This window comes from Zonotrichia albicollis, chromosome 3 (assembly GCF_047830755.1).
Source record: "Zonotrichia albicollis isolate bZonAlb1 chromosome 3, bZonAlb1.hap1, whole genome shotgun sequence".
NCBI lineage: Eukaryota > Metazoa > Chordata > Aves > Passeriformes > Passerellidae > Zonotrichia > Zonotrichia albicollis.
Window position 1 is genome coordinate 95,808,932 of NC_133821.1, and position 27,679 is coordinate 95,836,610.

General features: G+C 39.8%; 1 protein-coding gene across 28 annotated transcripts in view; it reads left to right on the forward strand.

Annotated features, from left to right (window-relative positions):
• Nucleotides 1–27,679, forward strand: part of DLGAP2 (DLG associated protein 2) — a 454,967-nt gene that overhangs the window by 279,819 nt on the left and 147,469 nt on the right. For 12 of the 28 annotated variants that reach the window (XM_014268518.3, XM_074538161.1, XM_074538163.1 and 9 more), the window contains one exon: nucleotides 22,803–22,835. The exons of 11 other annotated variants lie outside the window; for them this stretch is intronic. In XM_014268518.3, coding sequence (XP_014123993.2) covers nucleotides 22,803–22,835 — 33 coding nt within the window. Of the gene's footprint in view, nucleotides 1–22,802; nucleotides 22,836–25,678; nucleotides 25,799–27,679 lie in introns of all 28 variants that reach the window. 5 more of the 28 variants (XM_074538164.1, XM_014268523.3, XM_014268521.3 and 2 more) reach the window with 1 other exon arrangement.

The following is a 27,679-nucleotide window of genomic DNA, read 5'->3' on the forward strand; positions in this document are numbered from 1 at the left end:
AGGTGTAAATTAGAGAGCCATTCAGTATTTGGCTTTCTCTGGGGACCAATTTGAGCACTACATGAATGCTTATTCTTGTCATAGTAGCACCATTCACTCCAGTGTCATTCTCCTGCAGTTCTTAATCTGTGGTCCGAAAGCCAAAGTTGAACTGATTATCACAATGATCTCTACCCAAGTGATTTGGTTTTAACTTTGAAAATTTCTATGTCATGATTTGCACTCCCACAAATTGCTGTACACCCAATGTTTCATCCATTATAGCTACGAATGATAAATCTAATGTATTTACTTACTACTCCTGTCAGCCCTGTGTGAGGTTCCAAACAAAGCTAAAGCCTCACAACCTCACAGTTACTGTGTCCTACTATTGTTGTTCTGGTTTAGCTGCAAAAAAAGATAAATTACTGTACTTTTTACACACTTGAGCACAGGTTTTGTATGAGCTGTTCACACTGTTTCTATTGTTTCTAGAGGCAGCTTCAAAATCCTTTCCAGCCAGAAGTATCATCAAAATTTTCAAACGTTTCCATAGCAGCTGGTAAAATATGGCTAAATGGAAATATAAACTTTATGAGCAGTGTTTGAATTTGTAGCTCAGTGGTATTAACTGAGACAAGAAGGGAAGTAGGGTTGTTACAGTTACAGAAATCAGTCCTCAGAAGTATGTCCTTCATTCTCCTTAGTTTTGTACTACTCATATGAATTTCAAGAAAATAAAAATAATTAAATATTGAGTTAGTATTTTCTGTAGGTCTGTATCCCTGAGTTCAATGCTGGGGGAAATTCTAACCCTTAAATGAATTCTGGAAGAAGGGGAAAAATTTATTCTCCTGGTTTCTTAAAATCCTGCCATGTCCCTCAGTTCCGCTACCGTCCTTAACACTTTTGTTTCGTTTTTTTTTTATTATTTCAGATTAAGGGTTCCAAAGAATAATACCCAGGCTGAACTCCCATGCAGACAAAAAACCCCTCATATTGTGTCTAAAAGTTCTTATTACAGCATTTGAACTCCTGATCTTTGCAGTTCCTTTGTTTCTGGTATACCAAAAAAAGGACTAAATGACTGCTTTTCTGCTGACCCTTGCCAAGGCTATTACCTGTAGCATTTCCAAGCTTCACTCAGACTAGAGATTTCTGACAAGGCAGTTACATTACTTGAGAAGAGGGAAACTTTCAGAATAAAAATAACAACAGTGATGTGTTTAGAAACATAATTATTATGCAAGTAGATGCTTTCGCTTGTTACTAATGAAAGAGCAAATCAGGGCTTTATTTCTACATTCTGTCTATAAGCAAGTGATATATTGATTTCTACTTTATAGAATGGTCTAAACTTATAAAAATTGCAAAATAACATCTATGTGGAGCCTTTTATTTGGCCATTGCTTTTGTGATGGTAGTAAGGTGCTGCTTTCAGTCTCAATTGTTTGACATTAATGGGGAGTTTCAAGAAACAACACACAGCAATCTGTAAAAGATTTTATGATTTTGGTTTGTTTTGGTTTTTTTTAACTATGTGAGTACTCACTTTAGGTTTTATTATTTGTCATCATGTTTGCCATAATTCTTTCCTGATTTTAGTTGTAATATTCAAATTTTCCATTCCCACTAATTTCTTTCACTATGGTCTAACCTGAATTGGCACAGGAACTGTGTGAATATGTAGTCCATTAAGTATTATGAAATATTCCTTCATGTGAGCATTAAGGAATCTTTTGAACTTTTCTTTTTAAGCTATTTATATTGGATTAAGATGCTTCTGATGTTGACAGAGTAGGAAATGTATAGATCTACTGTTTAGTGACTGACAAGGACTGATCTAATATTAATTAATAATATTACCACTAGATCCCTGTAATAAACAGAACCTAAGCTTTCAGAAAAATAGGCCAAGAAAACTGCACAGAACAGCCAGTCTATCTCCAGCCCTTGCAGGATTCGTGATGCTGAACAGATGTTTGATCTAACTGGTTTTTTGTTGCTTCCAATATTGGAAAGACCATAATTATCACCATCAATTCTGCTCCTCTGCTTCGCTATCCTTGCTGTTGCAAATTTTACCTAATATTTTACACAAGTCTTCCCTGTTTCAGAATAAGCTCCTGATTTTTGTCTTCCTGCATATGAAAATAGAAATATATTTTTCCTTCCCTTAGGCAACAACCTTTCCCACATTTGAAGACCAATATTGTACCCTGTTGGTTCTATATCTATTAGACATTAAAGCAAATACTCTTTCAGTCTTCTCACAGGTCATGTATTCCAGAGTTCTGATCAATGTCTCCTCTGTACACTATCTTCTGTCAAATCTGCAGACAGTTGAGGTCCTAACCTGTACTGCATGTGAAAAGAGAACAACGTTCCATGTCTTGCAGTTTCTGCCCTTGCTTATATGTCCCACTATGAACCTTATTTCTTTCCACAAGTAGTGTGATATTGTTTATCTAAAGTGTGCTAAACTATAACAGTGGACACTTTTTTGTGTGTAGAACAGACACATGAGAGTTTGTCCTCCAGCTGGTATCTTACAATTAATTTTTCCCTGATGAGTTCAGCAGCTTGTACTTGTCCTCACCAAATCAAATCCTATTTTATTTTTTTTAAGAAAATAGTTTTGTTTTCCAAGATCGTTGTAAGCCTGCTCTCATGCCGTCCCAGTGACACATCCAGTCAGTCAGGCAATTCCACCTGATCAAAAAAACCCAAATTGCTGTTGCTTGTTCATCAGTATTAGGTGGGAACACCTCATTTAACATAACATAAGGAAATGGCCTTAACTTGTGCCACAAGAGGTTTGGATGAAATATTAGAAAAAAAAATCACAGAAAATGGTCAGACACTGGAATAAGTTGCCCAGGGAGGTGGTGAAGTCACTGTCTCTGGAAGGTTCAAGAGGTGTCTGGATGTGACTCTTAGGGATATGGTCTAGGGGTGATTATGGTGGTGCTGGATTGACGGCTGTACTGGGTGGTCTTAAACTCTCTTCTGCCCTTGATGATTCTGCCACTTCAACTGTGAATGACTGGTTAGGATAAAATTTTTTGACTTTCCATCAGTTCAATTAAAAGTAATTTCCTCTTGAATATGTACTTCCCATTGTCTGTGACATTGCTGCCTTTGTCATGTGGGACACATAAGGCTCATTCTGATATATAAGATTTTCTGCTCTAACAGTAGAGAAATCATTCTGTTCTAGACAGACAAAATGTGACCTGCAACTCCTTTGCTTGTGTTCTTCCAAGTGTTTATATCTTGTAATTTGTTTGAAATTTTTTCCTTTCCCCAGAATTTCTAATTTCTACAGCTTTTTGACTGGTCAGTCCCTGTTCCCCACACCTTCTCTTTAAAGGTTTAAGCTCTGTTTTCCCTTTGTAATCTTTTAATACCTTGTCCATTCTCCACAAGATTGAAATAATGCAATAGAATTAGTGAAATAAATATTCCTACTTGTCCTACAAACCACAAGTACCAAAGAGCAATATTTTTCTGTCATAGCAGAAATGTGGGAGCCTGCTGCTCCGGGTTCCTGTTTGTAGTTACCCTGGGCTCTGCTCAGATAGGCCAGAATAAACACACTCAGTGCAAAGCCAAATATAGAAAATCATTAAAAAACCCTTGAACTAAAATGAAAAATGGTCTGTAACCAACAACTCTTTTTTTGTCCTCCATCTACTTATAAATATGCTATAAGTACACGTTCTGCAAGTTTTCCGGAGTTGTGCACTAGGATTAGTCTGTTTTCATACCTGTCTTCAGGTGGCATAAATCACCACCTGGAAATGTGTTTTTCTCTGTTGGTTATAGAAGGAGACTAAACAAACAGCACATACTAAATAGCTATTTTTTCATAGGCTGCATGCAGACATGGTTATCAAGGAAATTTCCTGAACTAGCTTGGCAAAGCAGTAGTAGAACTGGGAATAGGCCAATGTTTCTGAACTCCTTTCTTTGGCTTCTCTGCATCTTAGTTGTTGCCTTTGTACATTGGAACCCTAAAGTGCAGCTAAAATATAGAAAGGCCAACTTTTGCTATGTCTTTGTACAGAAAATTATTTCTTTTTTACTTGAGAATCTGAGAACTCTTTCAATATGGGCGTTGGTGAATGTAATGCAAAATTGAAATTTTATTTTTTAAAGCTAATTTTAATTCCAATACCTATTTTAGGTCCTATGCACCAAATGACCAGGTATCATTGTGAAAGCTGCCCTCACAGTTAGGAGTTGATATTATACATATTAATGATAGTTATAGAGATTGACGTGATATCAGCTTTTTGAAGGATTTTATGTTACTGATCATACTGTTTTATCTTTGGCCAACATGGAATAAGTTTATTAGAGAGAAAATTTAAAGCAAACATGAAGCATATTATTCTCCCCTGTTTTTTCTTTTTTTTTTTTTTAGCATCTAGTTTCATGGGTAAGGGATAAAATTTGGCAGAACATTTGGACAACTTCTCCATATTTTCAAGATTTTGGTATGAATTTTTCATATCTTGTGTCTAAAGAAAGCTGTAATAAAATAATTAGTTAAATGAAGTGAATCCCTTGGCGTGTATTCAGTAGGGCTGAGGACTCTCTGTTTTGTGATGCCTGATGATTTTTTCTCTTCTCTGAGGAGACAGCACATCAGATGTAGAATATGCATCAACCCAGATGCAAAGATCCATTTATATACTTGACCTCTGTGTATAATCAGCAACAGTAGTGCTTTCATTGCTGATGCCTGGTCCTTGTAGGTTAGAATCTGAGGTTTATCTGGGAACTCAAATTCATTCAGCTGGCCCTTAGGCAGAAGAGTGGTGTAAATGCCCTTCAACAAATAAAATAACAACAATAAGATAATGGAGTCTCTTCCACCCAAAGGTACATGTGCAATACTGAAGACATTGTTAAAAATTAGGAAACCTTGTGATGAAGATAATTAGGGCACATGCATATCCTGTGGTTGAATCTAGGGACAGAAGAGAGCTGACTCAGAACCTGAAATAAATTTCTGGCAAAGCACACACAGTGCTGGCCATCAGAAGCCAATGCTCCCCTGGTTTAACTCTCCTGCCTCTCCCATTGCTGTGACATCCTGCTGCTCCCTCTGGCCAGCTGCACAGAGCAGAGGCTGGAAGAGATGATGGGCTGTCAATGTCCAACACCTCTTTGATGAGAAAAGAAGTATATTTTATGTATATAATGTGTGAGAAGAAGATGAAGAGCCCAAGATTTCACAGGAAGAGGAGTAGTAGAACGGCAACATGAGATGTGAGGGCAGACAGTTCATGTCTTTGGGAGCTCTAGGGATGGGAGCAAACAATACTTCATTTTTGCTGCTTTAATTGCTTAGAACCTGCTTGTTTCTTTGTTTTAGTACAGAGCTGAACCTACTGAAGAAACTTAGGGCAGATTTGATGGCACACCTTCAATCACATTCAGAAACTTCTCAATGCAATAAATTTAGGTGAAATACTGCTTGGATTTGTTTAAAATATTTTCAGGAATTAAAAAACTATAAATTTTAGCTAAGAATATAGATGGACTTCAATAATGTTTTGTTGTGCTGTCTCAGAAATAAAAGAAAAAGCTAAAAAACCCAAATTAATTTAAGTTTAATGGTATCTCCACTGAGATTATAAAGCCACTTCTAAGAAACTGTCTTGCCTGAGGCTGCTGACTTCAGTTTTCTCTCATAATTAGACTTTGACACTGTGTGTCACATTCAGTTGCAGTAAGACAATTAAACTAAGAAATATGAAAGATACTATCCTCTCCACTTTATGTCAGTGAAATAGTTCTTCTAACAACTAAATCACTGCAAGATTGTAGGACACAGAAAACAGCTCCCTTTTCTCGTTGATAATAAGTGCCTGAAAACAATTGTATCTTCCTTTTTAAACAACAGCATTCAAAATTATGTATCTTATTATTTTTATAAACATCCTCTGACAATATTCAGTTTTCTCAGGATAAATAAGTAGAACAACAAAACAAGACTCAGAAGTTGTTTGGGCTACTTTTCTTGGTTTTTTGGTTGGTTGGTTGATTGTTTTTTTAAACATCATAACCAAATTTCCTGACAGGCATGCCATAAAATAAGCTGACCAAACAACGCTATGAAGTCAAATAAAGATTGCAATTGGAATAATGCATTACTGGGGGGAGGGGGGATTTTAAGTTTTTTAAGTTGCATTATTTTATTTTATTTTATTTTATTTTATTTTATTTTATTTTATTTTATTTTATTTTATTTTATTTGTGGGTGATCTCCAGAGTTGTGAGTTTGTGGACCTGGAGGTTTGAAGGGTTTTTTTATGGCTCTCATGATAGAATGTTGCATTGAGGTTCATATTTATGATATAACCAGATGGGAAAACATTGTTTCTACAAAGTTCAACCAGTTAATTTTGGAGGCAGATCTAATTCCACATCAAAGCTGGTTTTTTTTAAAAAAAAGGTAAATTAAAGCAACCTTCCTATTGTTACAGATTTTGTTAAACTAAACTCCAGAACATATAATATGTTGAAATACTAAGATTTGAAAAGAGTCTTTGTCATTGAGAAATTGCCCACACAGACTAGACTTGGCTTCAAATAAAGTTATTTAAAAATATTTCTGATAATTTTTTTCTCCCATTTGAAAATGCTGATTTTTCAAAACTGAGTATTTTCCAGACAACAAAGCAGTTTCTTTAGAAAAGTTTTTCAAAGCCAAAGTTGGTCAAAGATACCAAGAACAATTTGGCTGCATGCCTATTTGCATGCCAGAGTCCAGAATTAACTTGTAGCTCAGATCTGTATCCCGGATTTAGAGGTGGTAATTGACTTGTTCACTCTGTTTTAACTGTACATTCATGTATTTTACAATAACCTTCAGAAGAATCCTACCTAGGATTTAGGTTATCAATAAATAGTTGTTATCTCGCCTCATAGTTGTCTATTTAAAATAAATTTAAAAAATCAAATACTTTGGATGATGAACTGTATTCTGTACTGGAATAATTCCACTGACTCTAGTGAGTTATAACATAAAATAACTTTTCTCCTCCGGTTATATTCCACATGAACAATGTTGAAAGCACAAAACTGTGTTGAAAGAATGCTAAACCAACCAAGTGAAGCAATCAAATCTGGAAATGCCTCTGGGCAAGAGCCAATTCAGCTTTTACTTCATTCCCTTGTGCATAGAGATTTTAATTACATTATCACAAACTTTCCCTCATAAAATCCCTTTTCCTGTTTCATGGTCTTTTCCTTCTGAATTCATTGCAGTTCTTGCCTCTATGAAATTAAAGGGCATCTTGCAGGCATTTCTGCTGGAACTCTGGTGTCTATCACTGAAACATGTGATAAACACGTTCTCCTAAGTTCCCACTTCAGAGCTGGGCCGTTGTTAGGGATCAAGGCACAGACCCCACCTCATCACGCATCTCGGGCCGGGCTTTTGCCACTTGTTCCTGGGGGCTTATTGCAGCCTCCAGTGCAGTTAGCTCCTGTCACTCCAGAAATATTAATGGGTTCTGCCTTTGGTCTGATGGCATAACACTGTGCCCTGGTAGCTACTAGAGAGTTATGTGCCTGATCCGATGGAAGCAGATTTTGATACATTTTTAGAAAAAGCGGAGAATCCTACTGCCAGTAGTAGCGGAGCCCTGCCTCCAAACAGGTGGAGAAGAGGGACAACTGGCTAGATCCAGCATGCAAGAATTCAACATTATATGTAGGGGAATATAATATAGGTAAATAAAGGTAGTACAGAAAGTAGTCTTATCCCCTAAAGAGTTGCAGCTGATCCAATTACTAAAGATTAGGAGCAGCCCTGATGTTAACAGGCCACACCTGTAGCCAATAAGAAGTGTTATAAAAGAGTGGATTGGTTCCTTGAGAGGAACTGGAGTTAGTTGGCTACTGTGAGGACAAGGAAGAGTTGGTGCCTAGAGGAGCTGCCTACAAGAAACATCAAGGAGGTGTGAAACTCTAGCAATATGGAACCCTTGCAATGTAATGACTATGGAACTCTTGCACTATAATGGCAACAATTATATCCTATTTTTTCTACCCTGATGAAAACCTGTACCAACAGATGAATTCCAAAGACATGGACTAAATTAACTCAATGGGCTTTTTTAGGGATTGTACATAAACTAAGTGAAATGTGTGTGTATAAATATATATATCAAGACACAGGAAGAGTGATGATAGTTTACTCGGATATACTGGAAAGTGTAAGACATGGTCATGGCATAAGTTATATGGAATAAAGGTGGATACCACACTGATTTCAACGAGGATAGAGTTGATTTTCTTCTTATTAGCTGGTACAGTGCTGTGTTTTGCATTTAGTTTGAGAATTATATTGATAACACTCTGATTTTTAGTTGTTGCTAATAGTGTTTACCTAAATCAAGGAGTTTTCAGTTTCCCATACTCTGCCAGTGAACAAGTGCACAAAAAGCTGGGAGGGAGTATGGCCAGGGTAGGTGACCCAAACTGACCAAAGGAATATTCCAGACCACACGATGTCATTGTCATTGTATAAACTGGGGAGATGAGCAGGACCAATCACTGCATTGATCAGCAGATACAATTGCATATTACATCACTTTTCTTTCTGGGATTTCATTCCTCTCCCTTCCTTTATTTCAGCCATTGAATTGATCTTATCTCAGTCTACAGGTTTTACCTTCTGATTCTCCACCCACCAGGGTGAGGGGGTATGAGCAAGTGGCTGTGTGGCATGCAGTTGCTGGTTGGATCAAGCCACATCTACTTAAGTAGATGCTGCCTTTTTTGGTTGGTATTTTTTCTGCTCCTCCTTAGCTTTTTGCATAGCTACAGTCCTTAGAAGATTCAGCTGGTTTAGTGCAACTGGAATTGTCCTAATATTTAGTAAACCACTGAATCAGCTTTGTCACATAAAGCCCAACTTGGTACTTTATATGTCGATGTATAAACACAGTTATTTAGTCTTTCTGAAACCAGGCGGTGCATCAAAGGCTTGAAAGATTGCTTTATTTTATCTGATAAAAGGAAAAAAAAAATGACAGGAGAACGAATATGAAAAAGTACTGTCTCTTGGTTAGCAGAACATAATGAATGGTATATGAAAGACCAGATCAAGCTGAACACAAATGTGAAAGCAATCTCGCATGATTTAGAGGAAGAAAAACTGATGCTGTGCTGAAAATGAGAGAAAATAGACTTTTGTTTGGAAAAGCCTTCTGATACAAAAGCTTATATTTCCATAATTTTCAAGGAAAAAATGAAGTCACTAAAAATCAGGGAAAGTGGGATAGAAGCATTTCTGGAAGTGAAAGAATGAGAAAAACTGAAGGAATTTGACATAAAAAAGCAGCTTCTGAAAGATGTGTCATAGTATTTGATATGATTAGTGGCATGAAGTGAAACAGTTGAATTTCACAGGATTTCTTGCCTTTCTCATGAAGAAAACAGATTTAGGAAGAAATGGCAGTAAAACTGAGCAGATAAATTATCTTGAAGTTCACTTTTCAGGAAACAGGGGTTTTTTTCTTTTTTTGTGTGTGATGATATGGAATCTCTGTTTGACTCCTCATTTGCCCAAAGTGTGCATTCAGAGTTTCGTCAGACTGTTTCACAAGTATCTTAGCATAATATATACCATTTGAATTTTATTTAACATATTTTTAATTTTTATAATTTTCTGGTCTTGAAAATTTGATAGCTTGATATTTCTGAGAGTCATGATATCACCATATCATGATGTGTATTATGTCTTTACTTCTTGAGTGATGGAACACAAATTCTCCATGACAACGTCTGATAAATTGAGGTTTTAATATTGCATATGGAAAGATAATGAGATCGAATGTATAGATCAGATACAAGTAAACTCTCAAATTTCTACCATCTATTTGCTGGATGGAATATGGAAATTCTATGTAGACATAATGATTTTTAGATTTTGAGTAAGTATAAATATCCTATGGCTGCTTGTGCTAGCCATCTCCTGAATTTGGGAGAAGTATGTTTTTTTGCTGTGATATTTTTCAGAAAAATAGAAAAGAGTTAACCTTGCTGTTTGAGAACAGAAATCAGCTCTGGCCCGAAGTTAGTGCTTTAGGTTATTAGCTCAAAAACAGTACTGTGCTAACCACAGCTCCACAGATCCTAGGTATGGCCAGGCTATAGTTCTGGCTGGACTGGAATGAATTTACATGTGTCCTTTAAAAAAATGAGCTAGAAATACAACAATCTAGAAAGTTTTAGGTGTCACGCTGTCCCCATGTGTTTGAAGATGGGCTGATGGAGAAGAAGACTGCCGTGGATGAACCGAGAACCTTTCCTGGAACTCAGGAAAAACTGGAAAATTTATGACCTTTGGAAGAAGGAGCAGAAAACTCAGGAATACTATAAGGATGTCATGAATTTAAGAAGGGAGGAAATTAGAAGGGCTAAAGCCCAATTGAAAGTTAGTCTGACTACTGCTGTAAAAGGCAATAAAAATGTTTCTATGAATGCATCAGCAACAAAAAGGCAGTTAAAGAGAATCTCCATCCCTTATGGAATGCTGTAACAAAGGATGTGGAAAAGGTTGAGGTACTTAATGCCTTCTTTACCTCAGTCTTGAACAGTAAGACCATTTGTTCTCCAGGTTCCAAGCTTTGGAACTGGAATACAGATACAGAGCATGGAATGAAATCCCTATGATCCAAGCAGAGATAGTCGGTGACCTGCTACATAATTTACACACTCTCAGGGTTATGGGGCTGCATGAAATCCACCCAAGGGTTCTAAGGGAGCAGTTGGAAGTGCTCACCAAGCCACTCCATCAATTATCAACAGCCTTGGTGAAGCAGAAAAGTCTCAGGTGACTGGAAGGTAGCAAATGTGAGGCTAGGACAACCAGGGCCCAGCTAGCATAAGTTTATGAAAGGCCAGTCCTGCTTGACCGACTTGATCTCCTTCATGGATGTTGTCTACATGGACAAATAAAATGCCTTTGACACCATTCACACAGAATTCTCTTGGAAAAAATGGAGCCTATGACTTGGATGGTGCCCTGTTCACTGGATAACAATGTCTGGATAGCCTAGAAAGTTGTGGTGAATGGAATTACATCCAGCTGGCAGCTGGTCCTGAGTGGTGATGCTCAGGGTTCAGTTTTGGGATCAGTCCTGTTTGGTGTCTTTACCAGTGACTTGTGCAAGGAGATCAAGAACACACACCCTCACAAAGCTTACAGATCACACCAAGCTGGGTGGGAGTGTTGGTCTGCTGGAGGGTAGGAAGGCTTTGCGGAGGGATGCACACAGGCTGGATGCATTGTCTGAAGCTCATTGTGTGAGATTCAACAAGACCAACTTCCAGGTCCCGCCCTTGGGTCACAACAACCCCCTGCAGTGCTACAGGCTGGGGGCAGAGCTGCTGGATAGGTGCCCAGAGGAAAAGGAGCTGGGGATGCTGGTTGTCAACAGCTGAACGTGAGCCAGCTGTGCCCAGGTGGCCAAGGCAGCCATGGCAACCCGGCCTGAACCAGCAAAAATGTGGCCAGCTGGATCAAGGTGATGTGCTCAGCACTGGTGTGGCCACACCTGGAGTCCTGTGGCCAGTTCTGGGCTCATCACTAGAAGAAAAACATTGAGGGGCTGCAGAATGTCCAGAGAAGGGCAATGGAGCTGGTGAAGGGTCTGGAGCACAAGTCTGATGAGGATCAGCTGAGGGAGCTGGGGCTTTTACCCTGGGGAAACAGAGGCTCAGACAGAACTTTGTTATTCTCCACAAGGGCCTTAAAGGAGCTGGTAGTGAGGGGAAGATGGTCTCATCTCCCAAGGGACAAGTGATAGGGCATGAGTAAGCAGGTTTATATTGGATGTTAGGAAAACTTTTTTCACCAGAAGAGATGGTCAAGTATTTGGACATGCTGCCCAGGAAAGTGGTGGAATCACCATCCCTGGTGAAAGATATGTAGATCTTAGATGTGTGGCATTTAGGGACATGCTTTAGTGGTGCCCTTAGCAGTGCTGGATTAATGGTTGAACTTGATGGTATTCAGGTATTTTTCAACCTAAAAATGATTTTATGTTTTTAAGGTGTTGGTTATTAAGTGTTCTGGCATATGCAATTTTAAAAGTCGTTTTGATCCTAAAAGGGATTGTACATATGCTAAGACTCTAAAGTGCATTAGGTAAAAGAGATGCTCTCACCTTTTCCATGGCTAAGCCAGATACACAAGTGAAAGTCACTGGGAAAGAATGAATGATATTTGTGTTGACCTGTCTGAAAAACCTTTTCATTGTATGCTTGTTTTACCTAAATGCACATATCTACATAACAGTGTGCCTGTAGATGATGCTGTGTGCCTTTTTGAGAGTCTTTGGATTATCACGTGTGGTGAGGATGGCATGCCTGTGGTAGTCCACTGGGAAATCCTGGCTCAAGGTGAGGCAGTAAAGCTGTGATGAATGCCACTGGATCCAAATTACAGTAAACCTCCCTCAGGTGATAGGTGTCCTGTGGTAGTGTGTTGCTAAGTTTCTTGTGTTATTCCCCCAATTTATGTATTGTTCTCCCCTATTATGTGTAAAATGGTTTCGTTCCCCCAGTTCTTCCCGCCACTGCTAGCCTGTCAGCTAAGTTGCTATAGCAACTGCTATTCATAGTTGCCGATATGTAATTGCTTCTCCCCTTGGTTTCCCTTATAAGTGAAAGTTGTTTCCTCCCTGTCCAGTCAATCACTCCCTTCCTCCTCCCAGGTTTCGAGAACCTTCTCCTCTCTAGAGATGGTGGTTGGCTGGGGCCCCAGGACACCTCCTTTACCTTTTGATTATTGGTCTCCATGGAGTGTCAGTTCTGTGAAGTTCATCCCCTCACCTTTCCTGATTGGCTCTGTCTGTACCCACCCCCTTGCTTTATAATCCTGTTTGCACCCCCTATGAAAAAAACTTTTTCCCGGATGGTTTCCCGGTGTTTGGATGCGGCATCACCGTCAATAAACCGATGATTAACCCCCGGGAAATGGTCAGTTCCGTTCCTCTCATATACCAGCGAGGTACGCCAGTCCGCAGCCAGCACAGCCCGAGGCCATCAGGCTCCGAAGGGTGCTGGCCAGGAATTGCAGAGGGGCGTCGGCCTTTCGCCCTCAGCTAGTCGGACTCTAAACTTCGGGCCACATACGATCTTTTCTGCAGATGGCGCCCACGCGGGGGCTTTACCGTACCCCGCGGACTGGACTTTAAATCTACTAGCCGTCAGACTTCCTCCGGTGTCAGTGGACTAATCCGCCTGAACTTTTCATTTGCAACGCTCTTTGATTAGGTGAACCCCGGACTCGGTTCCTCCCCTGCCCTTTTAATTTTCCCTGGGAGCTCTACGAGGGGGACTGCCGTCTGCCGCCTTTCGCGCTCGCGGTGCCCCGGCACGGTGACGCCAGGCCCAGCAGCGGGGCTCTCGGCGCGGCGCTGACTGGTTGCGGCGGGCTCTTTCAGCGCAGGGCGGTTTTTCCGCGCGGTTTGCCGTGGTGGGGTCGCTACACCCCCCACGATCATGGGTGTGGGTCAGAGCAAAACCCAAAAAGGAGTTTTTTTTGTAGTTAAGGGTTTGTTACTTGGAAGAGGTTTTACTGCCCCCAAGAAAGAGTTGATAGTGTTGATTAGATGGGTATTTTTACATTTCCCTGAAGTTTCCCCAGAGGTTGCGAAAGAGCCGCGCTTTTGGGCAGCCGTTGTGGCCAAATTAGACCAACAGGTTAACGCTGGGGAACCCCGGTTGTCTAACGTGGCATACTGGGCAAGCAAAGTATTAACTTCGCTGCGCCCAGCCGGGAGTTCAAGAAAGGATCTTTCTTCTTCTAGTTTGTTCCCTAGTTCTCCCAGTTCCCGCATCCTTACCCCCCAGCCCTCTCCCTCTTCACACAGGCAGGAGCCCTCGAAAGGGATTTTAAAGGCCAACAAAAAGCAGGGAAACCATTCTGCCCCTGCTCCCTCTCGACCTGCTCAGCCTCCCCGTCCGAGGAGCCCTGCCCAAGTTCCTCCATCCTCCCCTTCTACCCCAGTTCCCAAGTCCCCAGTTTCAACCCCTAAGTTTGTTCCGCTTAGTAATGAAATTCTACAAAGTAGCCCCTTTACTGTCCAAGATGGCGGGGACCACGCGGTCTCTGCCGCCAGAGCCCTTTCTTCTTCCGCTAACCCGTTCCTCCCAAGCACCAACCCCTTCCTTCACCCTGACCACACTCCTTGCTCAGTTACTCCTCTCTCATACCCTCCCTCCGTCCCGCTCACTCCTCAGCACTCCGCCCCACCTTCAGCTCCTCCTCAAACCTCTCCCCCGGTTCAGCCCCCCACTCCCTTCCCCCCCGCTCCGTTTTCGTTTTTCCCTCCGCCTCCGAACGCCGTCCGGGGGGCGGAGAAGGGTACTTTGCCGCGCCCACTCCTTTGCCTTACGTCAGCTCCAAACCCCGCCTCAACCTCCTTCAGTTTCGGTTCCCACGCCACCCCCCCCAGCTCTCACGCTTTGTGTTCAGAGGAGGGGGGGGGGGAAAGCCGAAAACTGGAGCAAGCTCCCATGTTAGAAGCCGCCCCGGTAACATATCATATAAGAGAAAGAAGAAATGCACGGGCACAGTGGGTGCCTTTAGCACAGGTCCAAATAAAGGAGCTATGCAAAGCTCAGAAAGATTACTCCCGGGAGTCAGAATTCTTCCGGGGTTTGCTACACAATACCCTTGCTCAGGGAGATTTGGTACCGACGGATTTAAGGTCCCTCTTCTCTAGCCTGCTCAGACCCATGGAATTTAGGGTCTGGGTGAGGGAATGGAGGAGGGAAATAGTGGAAGTACTCCCAAGTTTTTGGGGGAACCTTACACTGTCCCATGACGCAGATGGTCAGTTAATTACCCAAGAACATCTTTTGGGTGAAGGACAGTGGGCTGAAGGGGCAAATCAAGCTAAAGCCTTATTCCCATCCCAGCTAGTAGAGACGGCCCGGGCAGCTGAGCGGGCCTTCTTTAAGTTAGAGGTAGTTACCTCCCAATGGGAAGATGCTGAGGTTTTGCAAGGAGCGCAAGAGCCATACATGGAATTTATCGAACGTCTATACAGATATGTGGAAGCGCAAGCGTTCGGAGAGGATGACAGGGAAAAAATGCTTGAGCAGATGGCTTATAGCAATGCCAACGCTGACTGCCGCAAGGCTATAAAAACTCTCCCTCGAAGTCCTAAGCCCACAGTAGAAGCCATGATAGATGTCGTAGTGCGTCAAGTCTCCCTGGCCCCAAGGCCTAAGAGAACATCTGTGCATTTTGCTGAATGCCCCGAGCAAGACTTCATAGAGGCTGAAGCTTCCCCCGTGGCCGGTCCTTCTACTTCTGAGTCCGGCAGGAGGACATCAGCAACCCATCCCTGCCATCTCTGTGGCAAGGTGGGGCATTGGATGCCTCAGTGTCCCATGCGCCAAGACTACATGGAATGGAGGCGGAAGCAAGATAGGAAGAAGACAGAGGAAAAAGACCATCCAAATGAGTCAAGCACCTCATCCCGAAGCAGAGGATGCAGAAGGAAGCTGAGTCACAAGTTCAGGCGTGCTCGCGGTGACGGAGAAAACCCTCCCAAACACCATCAGTTTCCTCAGATGTTTACTTCCTCCCCAATGCTGAGACTGCTGCTCCTACCCCTCTCGTCACTGAACTACCTCTGGTTTATTAATCCCAACCTCCTTCCCCCATTTCTTCTTCTTCTCCCGAACTGGATTTATTATTTGGGGCAGAACCATCTGTTTAAGTATTTTGCGTTTAACTGTTCACCTTTTGTCTTTTAGTACATTTCCCCAACTCACTTTTGATTTTCATCCTCTTAATTTGCAAGCTAGTCCGGAGGAAACTGACTGCGCCGAGTGCCACTGTCCCTTGCAATGTTCAGAAGACAAAGACACTCGTCATGACCAGCTGCGAGTTCCTGCATTCTAAGCTTAATTTGGACTTTTCTCTTCATTTTAATTTTTATTTGGTAAAAAACGGGGAGATGTGGTAGTGTGTTGCTAAGTTTCTTGTGTTATTCCCCCAATTTATGTATTGTTCTCCCCTATTATGTGTAAAATGGTTTCGTTCCCCCAGTTCTTCCCGCCACTGCTAGCCTGTCAGCTAAGTTGCTATAGCAACTGCTATTCATAGTTGCCGATATGTAATTGCTTCTCCCCTTGGTTTCCCTTATAAGTGAAAGTTGTTTCCTCCCTGTCCAGTCAATCACTCCCTTCCTCCTCCCAGGTTTCGAGAACCTTCTCCTCTCTAGAGATGGTGGTTGGCTGGGGCCCCAGGACACCTCCTTTACCTTTTGATTATTGGTCTCCATGGAGTGTCAGTTCTGTGAAGTTCATCCCCTCACCTTTCCTGATTGGCTCTGTCTGTACCCACCCCCTTGCTTTATAATCCTGTTTGCACCCCCTATGAAAAAAACTTTTTCCCGGATGGTTTCCCGGTGTTTGGATGCGGCATCACCGTCAATAAACCGATGATTAACCCCCGGGAAATGGTCAGTTCCGTTCCTCTCATATACCAGCGAGGTACGCCAGTCCGCAGCCAGCACAGCCCGAGGCCATCAGGCTCCGAAGGGTGCTGGCCAGGAATTGCAGAGGGGCGTCGGCCTTTCGCCCTCAGCTAGTCGGACTCTAAACTTCGGGCCACATACGATCTTTTCTGCAGTGTCCTCCATGACTGCTCTCAAAGAGCTGCGGAATAAAGCTGCCTCAGTCAAGTCTCTGCACGCAAACAGGGTGGGTGCTGCTGTCAGTACAGCATCCATCACTGCAGGAAACCAGGGCTCGGATTTCATCCATAATGTACTTTTAGTTTCCTGAGGAGAGTTACTTTGGAAAGCATTAATCTTCTGATCATGAGATGTCTGCATGCAGCTGTAGGTTCTACAATATATTTTAAGATGCTCTTTAAAATCCTGCATTGAATTTGGATAAACCAGTCCTGAGGCCATGATTATACTATGAAGCATGAAGCAGACCAATTGCTTGAGATCAGCAGCAGAAGAAAATGGATTAATGATGGCTTTCAAAATGTGAAGAAACTGTTTCTGAAGTTTTTATTTTTTGTTAGTGATTGTTCTTCAGTTTTTTGAAGTGAGACAGAGTAAAGTAATGAGGAAAACATGTTTTGGAAGAAAAGAAGCAAATCATGATCCAGTTTAGTTGGCCAGGGTCGGTGCTGCTGCCACATGTGGCCAGGCTGCAGGGTACATGTGATGAAGTGAAGGCCCCTCTGACGGACTTCCTGGGACCCTCCACGTCCTGTTATGATCCTGTATGTGCAAAGACTTTAATGGCCAGTGTGAATGATTACCAGTAATTAATAATAAAGAAGTTTTCTTTTACAGAAACTAGACTTATTACTAAGGCTCCTCTAATCAATATTTTTTGTGATCTGTCTCCCTCAATGTAGTTGTCTCATCAGGAATAATTCACTTATTTTTCCTACTTTGTCAACACTATAGCCATATGTGGCCCATAATCTCCCTGGGCAACCTGTGCCAGTGCTTAGTCACTCTCATGACTGAAAAAAAAGATGTTTCCTGGTGTTCAGATAGATCTCTTTGTGTTTCAGTTTGTAGCCATTGTTCAAGTTCTTTCTGGAATAACATAAATCAGAAAGCAAAGTATGAAGTGGAAACTATCAGCTAGTATAATTATAATATAATTTTTAAGAGAGGAGGAAAAATGATCAGTGAATTTTTGCACTAGAGGCTGACACGACTAAGTTTATTTTTGTCCAGGACTGATTCTTATCAGCCATCCTAGACATCTGAGGCCATCAAATTTGCCAGTTGTAAACCAGCAATTTTTGCATGTCTAAATCACTCCCATTTTATTCTCAGATCCACACCCATATATGTAGATTATTTTCCTGACAGATTCTGGTGGTGAGATTCATCTCCAATTGCCAACACCACAGGTGATGTAGATATGTAGCTGTCTAAGCTCACACTGTAGTCATTAGAGATCTTGTCAGTGGAAAGAGTTGTTCTAACTATTCCTCTGTGCAAGTTTAATTTCTACTTTTCAATGCAATTAATTGACTCAATTTCAACTACTTCTTCATTGGAGCTAATAGAAGCTCAGACACATAGCACAAAACACCTCTACTGAAGAAAAGCAAGTTTGAATCTTACTCCTAATGGTATCACAAGAAAAAATGCAGTTAAATGAAACCCTGGTTAGCAGCATAAATGTAATCTACCTGTCTCAATATGATGTAATTTTTTATCAAAAAATTAATACTATCAAATGGAGTCAGAGCAATAAATAGATTTTTGAGTGTCATATTGATAATTCTTCATAAGTAACTGTTCAGCTGGGTTTTTAAAATTATCTCCAAAAATAAAAATTAATTCCAAATACCAGCACAAGTGAGCAGTAGTTTGTAAGATGGTCACTGATGGCATTGTTATTAATTCTTGAGTGCAACCTCTATGCTCTTTTTTTTCTTCTTTTTTTTCTGATCAGGGAAATTCTTACAAGAAAGGTTTACATTTCCATTAAAATTGTAATTGTGCTGTTTATAGGATTGGTGACCAATGAATGCAAATAACCTATTAATGAAAATAAGAGGGACTCTGAAAACAGATTTATTGCAGTAGGTTAGGATCATAGTGGCAGATAATAGAGTCAACCCAGGTTGAGGTAACAGAACTGTGCAAGAGTTGCTTCTACTGGAAAAGCTTTTTCTCAATGAATAATTTACTTAATTTCTGGAGCTGAAGGAAACACTTCCCCCTCTAGAGGCTAATGCAAAGTTGTTCACCTACTTCTTTAGCCTCTGGCTTTAGGTTTGGGTGGTACCAAATTAGCCCTCAAATCTTGGTGCAGCCAAACTCACAATGTCAATCCAATCCTGAGTTACGTGCCAATAGTTTTCACTGACCTGATTGTCAAAACTACAGCTGTAATTTCTAGTGAATGCAAATAATCTTTCATCTTCAGCCACTGCAGGTCTATATTCACTGTGCTCTTCATTCTCCTCTTTGCAACCACCCCTTTTGTATTCCAAGTATTACGAGTGGCTGGACTTCACTTAACTCATATTGTTTAAAGACTTGAGCTTTGTAGAATTCATGGCACAGGTGTTGTGCATATCTGCAAGGGTTCCTGGGCTTAGTTTAGGGGTTTATAATAAAATAAGATTGAGTCTAGCTGGAGATTTAGCAAAGCTACACTTATTTCTTTCCAACAATTGCTGTTAAAAGTCTTAGAAGCAGAGCAAAATCTTGTATTTTCAAGAGAGCATGATTTAGTGTTCATTAGCTTCTTCTAACCTTTCTAAGCAGGTGTCATCTCCCAGAGAGAGTTTGGTATTACATCATCTTGCTGCCAATGCCATGGAGAACCTTTAATGTTAAATGACTTAAATGTGCTCTGCACCTCAAATGTGTTTTCCTGTGCACTGTAAGAGTCATCCCTTCCACTCATGGTGTGCTGGCATTGTGCAGTGCTTTGATACCTGGCTGTAAGCACAGCATGAGGAGCTGAGGAGAGGGGAAGCCCAAAGCTGAGCAGCGCATTGTGCAGTGAACACTGTTTGTACCACAGGGAGAATGGGCCTTGGAGGCAAGATACAGAGAGGGCTACAGCTTTGCTAATCAACTCTAGGAGGAAATAATTAGTTTATTGGCATGGAAATCTTGTACCATCTCCAATGTCTGTTTTGCACTGAGCTAATAAAATGTGGTGTGCCAGAGATACTGCTTGCTAAAAAGTGCACGCTCATTCCCCATTTAAAAAAACATCCATTGCATTATAACTAAAGTCAGCTTTATTGTCAAATCACCAGTTTTATTAGCTAAATAAATGACTTATAGTATGAATTAGGTCTGGATTTCATGAGTGTAATTCCTTTATAACTGCTAATATTGACATGTTAGCTATGTTGCCTTAAAAAGGGGGTAAAAGTGTGTGTCACTTTTGTGTATTCCACTTTCATCTCGGATTCCTGCTGCTTAGGAAGCCTTGTGTATGAAAATGAAAGTGAGTAGCAACAAATCTGGGCAATTCACTAAATAAATGGAATGGAGGAAAATTGGATTCCACCCATTCAGGCTTACTTAATTGAAAATCAGTCAAGGAAACTGAAAAATGCTCTTAACAATAACAGGAAATGATGATTTTTTTTCTGCTGCCCTTGGAGTCCCTAGAAGAGTACAGGAAATCTTATGGCAGAGACTAAATATTCCAGTTGTTTCAGCAAAGATTTCATTCCTTTATAACTGCAGTAATTTCATGTATTGAACTCTGGCAGGGAAATGCTGCACATGGTATTTATCTTTATATGGGAAACTTTACCTTGCCTGCCTATGCAGTGTCAGCTGAAATCATTCTTTGTGAAATGTAATGATGGAATTGGGGCATGTGGATCATGATTTGTGGGTTCCATATACCATAAAATCTTCTAGTTCCAGCTAGCAAAGTAGGTCTGGTTTTCTTTAACAGTTCACACAGGACACGTGCTTGGGTGACAAACTACCTTGTTTTCAGTTAGTATAGACTGAATTGTGAGAAAATAAACACATCCACAATTTATAACATCAGCTTAACACAAAGGATTACACATAAGTGTTGTTTTATGCTGGGACAAGAGCCTAATTAATTTGCATTAACTTGTCTGTATTTCTTTCAGAGTAGCATTTTTTATTGTGATTTCTGCTGCAAGTTACAATATGTACATGAACTTTTCAAATAGAAGTCCTGCTTTTCTGGTTTGGTTGCAGTTTTTCTATTTTAATTTGAGGGGGTTTTTTTAGTTTGTTTGGTTGGTTTTTTGTTTCTTTTTATTTTTTTAAATCCCAGTGTCTGAGTAGATATTTTTTCACTGCTAGAGGAAGAAGAGAAATTTTTCCTCTTCTGTTTTTTTCTTGGATCATGAGGTTTTTCATCAGAATACTTTATTAATGATATAGAACAGATGTTTTCAAACACTTTATTGCTGTGCCAGGATGTGCCACAGGATGTGCACAGCGACAGCACTTTGGGCAATTCAAGTATTAGATTTTTTTTTTGATGATTCTAATTTGCAAGGTAGCTGCATGCTGTCTCTGTGCTTCCAGGAAGCAGTCACTGCCTGGCTAGATGCTCCATCTATGCATAATCTGGTTTTGGTGTGGATTTTATGGACTCCTAGGGGGTAACAACATTCTTCTGTCTCTCAGACTCTGAAAGAAAAAATCCTGAGGATGCTTTTTTTTTTTTTTTTTTTTTTTTTTTGTCTATAGCTTATGATAAAGCTTGAGACACCACATACTGGAATTGTTAGTTAATTCCTTGTGTTCAGCAATTTGGATTTCAGAAAGCAATCTCTCTAGTGCATTTATCACATTTTAGGTTGGTTTTCTCCTGTGTTCACTTACAAAACTAAGCATGTTCACAGTCCTCAGAAAATGTCTCAGGTAAACTGTTAAAAGTTATTAGAGCCAGGCATAATTTCCCTTCTGTCTAAAGAGTTCCTTCTGCAGTTCCAGGAGTTAATTGGTAAATGATTTCCTAACGACTTTTAGAATTAGTTACTGCATTACAAAAAGTTCAGAATTTCTGAAACCTGAACCATTAACTTAGAATCTTGTATCTGTTGACTGTTGCCATAAGAAAACTTTTTTTTTTAAAGAAGTAGTTTATAAACAGTACTAAAAGATTTTTTCCAGGCACTGCTAGTAAATGCAACCAATTCCTAAAAATGGCAAGAAAGCTCGTCTATAAACACATAGTGAGTTGGATTGGTCAGCCACAGCCTGTCTGTTGTGTATTTCCAAGAGAGTGTTGCCATTGCACCCCTGTGTGATCCCACTTGGCACACAATGGGGGAAGGTGACTATGAAGCTCTCACATGTCTTGGTGAGCCAACTGGGACCTGGGACTGCTCCTAGCAACAGGACTTGTTCTCCACGTGGGTTCCCATCAGTGACACGATGTGACAGAGCACTTCCTAAGAAGGCTTTCTTTGCCATGTGGGTCTGAGAACTAGTCTTTCACTTTGGCAGTGCAAGAGCAAATCCCAGCTGGTGTTGACTGTACTTTGTCAGCCTCCACTACCCTCCTGGCTGTAGTGTAACTCCTCAAAGGTACCAAATAAATCTTTGTTGAGAGCATGGAATTTCCAGAGGTGCCAAGCACTTCAGAGATGGAATCCTGAGTTCTGGTCTCAGCGCACATTTAGAAGGGCCCATTCTGATGCCTCCAGTATCACTGATGTGCCTTCCTGCTGTCTTTTAATATGGGAGTCACCAGAAAAGCCCTCATTTATACTTTTTCCAGCTCTTTTCTCTTTTTTAAAAAGACAATTTGGAAAAAAAAAAAAAGGAAAAGAAAAGAAAGTGTGGACAGTAGAATAGAAAAAATTAGGTCTCTAATTTGTTGTGATCAAAAAAGAAAATCTTTTTAAAAGAGTACAGTCTAAAAAGCATTCTGTACTTTCCTAATTTGTTCTTATGTACAAAGGTAGAATGAAAGTTTATACTCAAGATATGTGTTTCTGAAATCAGAGGTTCATTTGAAAAATACTGTAAAATTCATATATAATTGTGGTATGTCTGTCTTAAACAGTAAAATAAATAAACTTCTCATAGTGTTCAAAGCTTTAATCTTTAGATAATATTTTACATCTTTACAAAACTATGAAGAAAACCTTCATAATGTAATATTAAGTTTTCTGGTTTTGCTTTTCTATATATATGATTAAAATTTTATATTGATGATAATGTGATATTTGGTGCCAGGTTTGCTTTTGATTTTTTGTGCTTTTTAATATTAAATCAGTGTTAAAGATTATTTTTTCACTGTTTTAATTTCAGATTTGGATTCTCTAACAGGGCATGCATTTCCAGGTAAAGTGGACAGCTAGATTAGATTGTTGTTTGTTTTATACTCAGTTTGAGTTTTCTTGGAGGGTGGGGGGAAAGGGGTGTTGTAAAATTTATTTGGTGTGCATCTGACAGTATTTTGTTACATGTCAAACTGTACTATTAGTTGGAGTTTTTAGATTTCAGATAAATGAAGGAAAGGTAACAACTACATGCACTAGTATAAAGAATAGAATTGAAAACTTGCATTAAATGTTAACTATTATATCATTAATGTAAACAATCCAAGGGGAGGGAAGAATTATTCCAAAACAAGTTCTAATGAAAAGATTTAGTTATTCAAACTTGCATGTGATTCTATAAGGCAGGCAAAAAAACCCCCACTAGTCAGTATTTAAGGGAAGCAAAGATTCAGGAAATACAAGACTTAGTTTCTAGTTTTATTACTTGAAGTATGTAGGAAAGAGGTTTTGAATGGTAAGAATGTTTTCACTAGAGAATCAAGAAAGAATGAGAACACAATTACATTAATCCTATGGATTCTACTGTACACGCACATTGTTTTCTGCTGTGTGGAACTTAAATTTAAAAGTAGTACATTCAGTTATAACTGTACTTCACAATTCAAATATTTTGGGTTGGGAATGTTTTAGCAGAAATACAAGAGCAGAGAATTTGATGCTAAGTAATCATGTGAACCTCTGTGTTTCTTGTGCAGAGATTTTGGCACAGAAGGAATATAAATGAGCACTGTCTGAAAGTAAATCTCTGCTGCAAATATGTGGACTCTTTCTCTACTCAAAATTTTCTTGAATAATCCTTCAGTTGAACAGGCTGTGAAAACTGAGGCAATATTTGTATAACAAAGAGATTTAGTCAAAATTTGGGATGATACTTATCATTAGAATGATATTACTATTCCTTATGTCATTGGCTTCCAAAGTGTCTAGTGCATAGTATAATATTCCTCTTTCAGTTTCTCCTCAAAGATAATTCTTGAAAAAATATGGGACTGTAGATTCATTTGAGGTTTTCCAAGTATTCCTGCACTGTAGACATTAGGTATGCTGTAAGATATAGATCAAAAAAAGACCAAGTGAACAAAAAAGTTTACAAGTTCATTATAATGAAATTTGGGTGCACTATGGAGCAGATCTGAGTACAGATTGTGTTAGAGTTATTTGTACTTAAATACAGCAGCACAACAAGTGTGGTCTGTTTGAGAAGTCAGAAGACTGTAAATGCAGATTGTCATTTTCATCCCAGATGAGAAAACTCTTATTCTGAGTATTTTGTTTTGGTTTGAGTAAGGATACCCATGGAATAATATACTGCTTAATTAGGGCCATCTTGTAAATTTGATCCTTATAGGTGCTATGAAATATATGCATGTGTCACCAAAATAGACATTGAGATACACTCATCCTGCTTGTCTTTTAAAAGGTTGAGTCTGTTTTTGTTTTTGCATGAATATTTTATGTCACTAGATGTTGCTGTCATGGTGTGTCCCATTCTTACTTTGTAGTATGACAACATAATCATGATGTGCAATATTGACAACAGACCCTTATACTGATACATATGCTTCAGAATTATGGCAAAGATAAATCATCCTTATTCTGCATGATAAATGTCCTGAATTGCACAACAGGTGATTCACATGCCTGCATTACATTCCAGGGGTAGCCGTGTACAAATCCATCAAATGTCCCCTTATGTAGCACAGACAGAAATACCTTGGAATCGAACACAGTGTCAAAGGGATGTAGGAGGATAGTATAGGCAGGCAATAAGCATAAAAGCCTGGTGTGGACTTCACTTAAATAGATATTCATTAGGAGACTCACAATATGAACTTGCTACTGTGCAGCTCACAGAAATCACTGGAAGATCCATCTCTCATTTTATGCTTTATTTGACAGAGTTAAGACATACTCTTTTCACATAAAAGGGCAAAAGTAGCAGAATGTTCTTTCTTGCCTTCAGCTTTACATATACTGAATAATCAAGTCATTATAGTATTCTGCTAAAATAGTGCAGAATGTACAGTTACAGGTGTAGTTAAATTAAAAACCAAAGGGGATGCTTATGTATGTATGCTGGAAAACACAGAACAGTAAATCCCGATACCTATGTATTAACATGATTAGTTAGTCCAAAGTATGTTAACTCTCAGCAAATAGGAGAGATCAAGGTATTACTTATTCATCTTTAATAGCAATTAGCTAATTAACTGAGATATGTGTGTTAACAGGTGATTTGTATCTCACACTGTGCAAACACGAACCAAACTCATTTGAGATTTCTGTTTATCTCACTTTGGCAAAAACCACAACCTTTGAGCTATTCCAGCAGGATTCATTAACAAGACCTCTAAGGGTATGGTGATCCAATAGTTTTTCACTTGACCTTTGGCCAGTGCTATGCAGGAGCAGAGCATGAAATGACTCCTTTTCTTAAGTCATGTAAGCAGTGTCAGTGAAATGCTGAGTGGATGCTACTGCCAGACCCTTAGCAGGGCAGACAGACCAAACCTGCCTCTGCCTGACCTAATCACACAGGTTCCAGGGCAGGAGGGGTTTGCATCCATCAAAGATGACTTTAAATTCATCTAAGTTCCCATTTGGATACGACTGCTTTGTAAATTTCAGGATAAGAGGAAGTACTTTCCCTATCGCCACTGGCCCCATTGTGTTTTCTGTAGATTTCTGCCATCTCTGCTACTTCAGAGACAGATCAGAATAAACAACACTAAAGTATCTGTCTGGTTTTTATGTGAAGGGGAAAGAAAATCTTTATAACCCTTGCAGTTGATCAGCTGAAACCCTAAAGTACGAGATTTGATTATAGTCATTGTCTTAATGCAGAGCTGCAAGTGTTATGGGCATGTTGAGAACTTCCAGAAGCTGGATTAAAGCATCTCTTTTACAATGATATCTAATCTCGTCCTAAAGCTCCAAGCAATGGCGAGTCCACCAGCTCCCCTGGTAAGCCATTCCAATATTTAATTACCCTTAGTGCTAGGAAATGTTGTGGAAAAGGTTGGATTTGTCTAATTTCAGCTGCCAGTCTTCCTTTTGCTATGCCTTTGACAGCAACACTGAAAATTGCCCTTTTTTCAAGTATATTTTCTGAACAAGTGTCTATGACAAATTGCAGTGACCTGTTGAAACGTCTCTGTGCAGAGAAGCTGTGTCACCTGGCCTGATGAGCTTATTGCCTTGATCTGCAAACCTGGCCTCTTTCATAGACTTTCACAATTTTATCAACCCTATGACTACTAAAAAATTTTATACAGTAGTCAAGACACCTTTCAACTTTTGTTCTGGTAAATTTGAATTATTATAGTCTTTAAGGCTCACACTGTAAGACTGGTTTTCTGACAGCTGTCCTAGGAAACCCTGATTTTCAAAAACTATTAGAATATATTCATGTAGAAATTTGTAAATGCTGTATATAAAAGTAAATTATTTTTTTATTTGTACATAATACTTCCTTCTTAATTCTCCCTTTTTAAGGATTTAGCTACAGATCAGGTTACAGTGATTGTCTGTGTCAAGCAAACCAAGTGGTAATCCTAAAAGGTAACTGGCATTTGAGTTGAGGAATGAGCATTTCTCCCCTAGTCTGATGTGGTTAGCATGAGATTTGAGGTGGAAGGGAATGCTCTTAAGGCAGCATATGTAACCTAGCAGTTTCAATCTGGTGAAATCTGGGTGGGCACTGAGTTTTGGGTGATCATTAGTCCAAAGAAGGAGAATTAGCCAGGATGTCTCTAAGTAGTGGGATAAAAAAAGGAATGAGACTTTAAAGCCCCATTTAAATGCATTCCTCAGACGGCATCCCTCTAACTAATATCTTGTATTAGCTCAATTAGAAGATTAAGAATGTACCTTTAACACAGAGGAGCTCCATGGTGGAGAGAGTTAATAGCAGCTGTCTGCTTTGATTTCCACGGGCTGTGAAGCATGCCTATGAATTCCTGTTCTGGATCATATAAAAATTAGTTAGGTGCCACCTGAGCTAGGTACAGAAGGTACAGAAGGTAATTCAAATGCATCTTCTGCATCTCTGCTGATTTTTCTTTTAATTTGGCTTTAGCATGTAGTATTTGCCCTTTTCCCTGCTACCACCCCAAAGTACCCAACTGGTCAGTAAGATCCACAGACTCTGTTTTGCATTATGTTAATGATGAATGCTGCTTTGCTGCAATTGATCTAAATAGACTTGAGGTTTTCTGAAATATCTCAGGGACACAGATATTATTTTTTTCAAAGACTTCTTCACTGTTGGCATGTGATGCTAGATTTCAACTTTTTTTTTTTTTAATTTCTGAAAGTCCTTTAATAGTCTAGGGAACAGATTGTTGTCTTCAGCACTGTCAGTAAAACTCAGATAGTGTTAAGTGGAATGAGCGTTCTCAGGTCTTTGAATAATAGCTTGGCATGTGCAGTCCTGGGGGAAGTGTTTGGAGAAAGAGTGTCTCAAATGCTAATCAAATATGAACTCAAAATATCCATTCTAATTCCTGGGTGTATCAGATCAAGGTAGTGGTCAGTGACCTGCTCATTTTCCAGAAGAAATAACACTTTGTCTATATAATGAGCATCATTTCATGAATTAGTTAATGGCCTGTTGAACTGTGCACTTTCCTAATCACAGATCTGCTAGGTCAAAAATTTAAATGGACATTTCATTCACCACACCAGTACTGGGTATTGTGGTTGAAATAAAAGTTTATCTGTGAGTGTCTTCTCAGCCATATTAATTGCAGGTACTGTAGCATTTGTGTCAGAAGCAAAGAAAGTATGACCTTTATCCTTTTTCTCTGTCTTTGCCTGAAGTATGTGTAGGGTTTGGTAGAAAAT